The sequence below is a fragment of the Buteo buteo genome, chromosome 19, assembly GCF_964188355.1.
Source record: "Buteo buteo chromosome 19, bButBut1.hap1.1, whole genome shotgun sequence".
Classification (NCBI taxonomy): domain Eukaryota; kingdom Metazoa; phylum Chordata; class Aves; order Accipitriformes; family Accipitridae; genus Buteo; species Buteo buteo.
The window spans coordinates 22,385,306-22,389,352 of NC_134189.1; the positions used below are offsets into that span (position 1 = coordinate 22,385,306).

Consider the following 4,047-nt stretch of genomic DNA (forward strand, 5'->3'; position numbering starts at 1 on the left):
TCAGCAAAAGTAAAGTGCAGTGGATTGCTCTTCCTGGATCTAACGGTAGGGGCGTGGGAAGCTTTCAGATGTCACAGGGTTGTAGATAACATTTGAACATATGATTAGCTTTCGTGAGCTGTCTTTAGAAACCTTACATTTTTCCCCCCCGCACCTTAGCCAGAGATCCTTCCCTTGAGGTTTCGGGACACTTAAAATGTTGCTTTGGCAAAAATCAAGGATGTGGAGAAGTTTTTCCTGTGTGATGTCACTTTGCTGCTCTTTATAAGCCTCTGCAGAAAAGAAGGGAACCTGTCTGAGGATTCACACTCCAGACACAGGCGACCAAGGGCAAGGGAGAAGTGCAGAGACGTATCAAGTTGCAGATACCGACCAACGGCTAGGAACAGCGAGCCATGCCACCGAGCAGTCCCTACAGCTGCCTGGGGTACCTGCTGCTGGTACTCTGTAGCCTGAAGGCTACCCTCGCCTTTCCCAACTCCTCTCCGCTGCTGAATCCCAGCTGGGGGAATGGAGATCGCCTGACACACCTCTACACAGATACGGAGAGGAACAGCTTCCATCTCCAAATCAACGCTGATGGCTACGTCGATGGTGTTCCTCACCAAACCATTTACAGTAAGTAGCTTACTATGGACCCTCAGTCTTCATGGGAGCAGGGGAGGGAGAACAAGACTTTTGCTTTCTCACTACCTATAGAAAATCTCCTCCTCTAGTTAGGCAGGCAGACAGAGGAGTGTAGCTACAGGATGGAAAATATACATAATTATGAACATCCTTTTGTTTAACAAATAAAATTGCTCCAAAGAAATCTGGTGGATGGGGAATTTCATTCTTCACCTAAGAGAATTAAAGTCCTATGGTTCCTGTAATACTCTGCAAGCAAAAACTACCTGAATTATCATTCACTTCATGATTTTACCCACAGCTTCTTGTGGAAGTTCCTATCAGAGGTTGGTGATGACATCCCCCAAATACCTATTTCCCATTGCAGTGACAGTATTACTAAAGGAAGTACACTGAGGGAACTCACCACAGAAGTGGTGGAAAACTGATAGCACCCATAAAATCTTTATTTTGGGGTAGAGAGCTGATAACTACTAAAATTAACTCTAATGTGCATAGAATATGGGCATGCAAAGGTCGGTTAAAAAGGGGGAAACTACAAAAGGCCAGACTGTCATAAAAAAAGTGCTAAGCCTTTGGGGTTCGTGAGAAGTAACTATTCCCTACTGTAACTAAAAGGTTCTCAAATTGTCTCATCATAGTTTGTTTTCATGGAAAACTAAGGTATTCTTCCTCCTTTGCTGAATACCTGGCCCAAACACTATACTTAGTAGAAAAATGGGAGTTTTTTAAGACTTAGGATTCTTTCATAGCATTTCAAAAGTACTTCTCTTTTAGCAGCACTCAAATCACAAGTAGCTAGGCATTATAAAGTCGTGTTTGTTATTATTGCTGCATAGCGTCTTCTTCATACACTCAATTAAAAATGCAAGCATAAGTAATGATGTTTTTACATAAGCATATAAGGAGGAAAGGATGTTTTTAAAAGTTGTAATTTAATAGAGGAGAAAAAAGGATCAAGTTCTACTATTTTTTAATTTTTTTTTTTAGGAATTACTAATGAAATACTTGCAGGAATGCTTGTACTGTCCTGTTGTTATTCTTCCTGTGTATTTAAAGGTGTTATAAAACTCATTTTAGGTATGTTGGCCAAGAACCAGTGTGATGTTTTAGAGAACAGACAGCAAAGTATTATGTTTTTCCCATAGTTGCCATGAAGCAAATACACCAGTATTTGGGATGATGGAGCAGGAAGGGTGGAAATCAGACGACGAAAGGGGTCATGAAAGGGATGGTGACTGAATCTCCGCCAGGTCACCACTGAGATGCCAGATAAATGCACCAGGGCTGCAATTACCCCTGCTGGGTAGGGGTTCAAACAAGTCAACAGCACGATCACTTTGAGAGGAAGGCAAACCACCTACTGTGGTCAGTGGATCAAGGAAAGTTGTTATTCCCACTTTACTCAGCACTGGTGAAACTGCTCTTGGAGCACTATAGCAACCCCAGGTCAAGTTGGATGTGGGGAAACTGGAGCTGCTCTGGCAGAGGGTTTTCAGGATGGTCAGGGCCTGGAGCATGATTTATCAGGAAAAGTTGAGGGAGCTGGGCTTGTTTAGTATAGCAAAAAGGAGGTTAAGGATAGTCTAATACCACAGGGCAGTCACAGAGATGAGAAAGACAAACTCCCCCGGTAGTGGCTGATGACAGAACTAAGGCCAATGTCCCTAGCCTGTGGTTTGGGACTTCAGAGGGGATGATAGGGAAAAAAAGTTGTCTTTGGGACATTAGTGCAGCACTGGAACAGGGCACCTGGAGATGTGGTGGCATCCTGGGAGCTTCCCAAAACTCAGACAGACAAAGCCAGGGCTAAGCTGAGTGTGGGTGGGCAACAGTCCCAGCTCACGTGGGAGGTTGGTGCAGATCCCCAGAGGACACTTCCAGCCAGAGCAGCTGTGGATCTGTAAGGCAACGGTGCAGTGTCGGACTGGGTCTTGGATTTGACATCTTTGCTTTTCTAAACAGGTGCCCTAATGATCAAGTCCGAGGGTGCTGGCTCAGTAATAATCACAGGTGTGAAGAGTGGACGCTACCTATGTATGGACATGAGAGGAAACATTTTTGGTTCGGTGAGTGACCTTTGCTAAGACTCAAGACTGAAAGGCAGGTGCAGTCTGCTACTGTGGTGCCTGTTTTCTCACCTAGGGGAAATCTGTACAACTACAGCAGAGGATGCAGATTTAAGTCAGCTGGGGACCTGCCACTTAGGTTAAACTTTCCTCTCTTCTTTGATTGTATTGAGTTGTAGAGCTGACAAAAAGCGTCTGAGTTCCTGCTTGGGTAAACGAGGGCAGAATGAGATCTGGTGACGGACCAGTCTGAATTCCTGCTGTAGCATAGAGCCATGGGTTGGGAGTAGCACAAGCAATGCAGCCCTCTAAAAGAAAACAATGTTATCATTATAATACCTTTGCTGAAAACATGGGCATGCATCTCAGATCTACATTTGACTAAGCCTGAGTTGTCTTGAGTCACAGAGCTGGCAGATCAGAAAAACACCTGCTGCAAGATCTCCTCCCTCTTTCCATCTTTAATCGGCACTTATCATTCACCAAGTCCCTCTGCTCACAGGTGTCATTTTTTTTTTTTCCCTAAGCATTACTTCAGTCAAGAGGACTGTGTGTTCAACCACAGGACGCTGGAAAATGGCTATGATGTGTACCAATCTCCCAAACACAACTTCCTGGTTAGCTTAGGCAGAGTTAAACAAGCTTTCTTCCCTGGTATGAATCTACCACCATACTCCCAGTTTTTGTCCAGGAGAAATGAAATCCCTTTGTTTCGATTCAACACACCTGAGCCCCACAGAAATACTAGAAGTGCAGATATGGATCCAATGGATCCTCACCAGATCCTGGTCCCACAGAGAAAGATCTCCGCATTCGGATCTCAGTTGCAGCAGCAAGCAGACTTTTCCCACATGCCCAGAGAACCCATGAGAATCAACCAGAACGACGTGGTCAACCCAGATGACCCACACGCTATGATGGATGCCAGGAGGTACGCAAGTCCTCGCTTTTATATTACAGGATAACTGTGGCCCTGCCACTTGCAAATTGAAGACATGGGCAAATATCATAGGCAAAAGGAACTGTCTAGCACACTCAGTCTGAATGTCAAAATGGCTATCGGACACCTGAAAGACATTGGGGAAAAAAATCCTTAATTTCAGATTTTGTACTTACAGATAACAGTTTACTGAAAAAACAAGTTGGACATTTTCCAGTTGGGGCTCTGTTTTACTGGAAAGAAGATACGTTTTTGAAAAGAATAATACAATCCAAATGTTTTAGGCTCTGAATCACTTGAAGTATGCCTCAGTGAAAAAAAGAATGCACTTGAATAAAATGAGAAACTGGTGTTACGTTACTGGTGTAACTGGGAAGAGACCTGGAGCATCTGAGATTCCAACAGAGACAG

The 4,047-nt window shown here is 44.0% G+C and overlaps 1 protein-coding gene across 1 annotated transcript; it reads left to right on the top strand.

The window, feature by feature from the left end:
- Positions 1 to 395: 395 nt before the first annotated feature.
- Positions 396 to 3,661, top strand: FGF23 (fibroblast growth factor 23). Its single transcript, XM_075051904.1, has 3 exons — positions 396 to 618; positions 2,593 to 2,696; positions 3,224 to 3,661. The coding sequence occupies exons 1-3, from the start codon at positions 396 to 398 to the stop codon at positions 3,659 to 3,661; spliced, it is 765 nt and encodes a 254-aa protein (XP_074908005.1).
- The last annotated feature ends 386 nt before the right edge of the window (positions 3,662 to 4,047 follow it).

What these genes read in the sequence shown, in the direction of transcription:
- FGF23 (XM_075051904.1), top strand. Translation starts at nt 396, where the DNA reads ATGCCACCGAGCAGTCCCTACAGCTGCCTGGGGTACCTGCTGCTGGTA. An exon ending in TCCTCACCAAACCATTTACA is followed by an intron (nt 619 to 2,592) that starts GTAAGTAGCTTA and finishes TTTTCTAAACAG; the next exon opens with GTGCCCTAATGATCAAGTCC. An exon ending in GAGGAAACATTTTTGGTTCG is followed by an intron (nt 2,697 to 3,223) that starts GTGAGTGACCTT and finishes TTTTTCCCTAAG; the next exon opens with CATTACTTCAGTCAAGAGGA.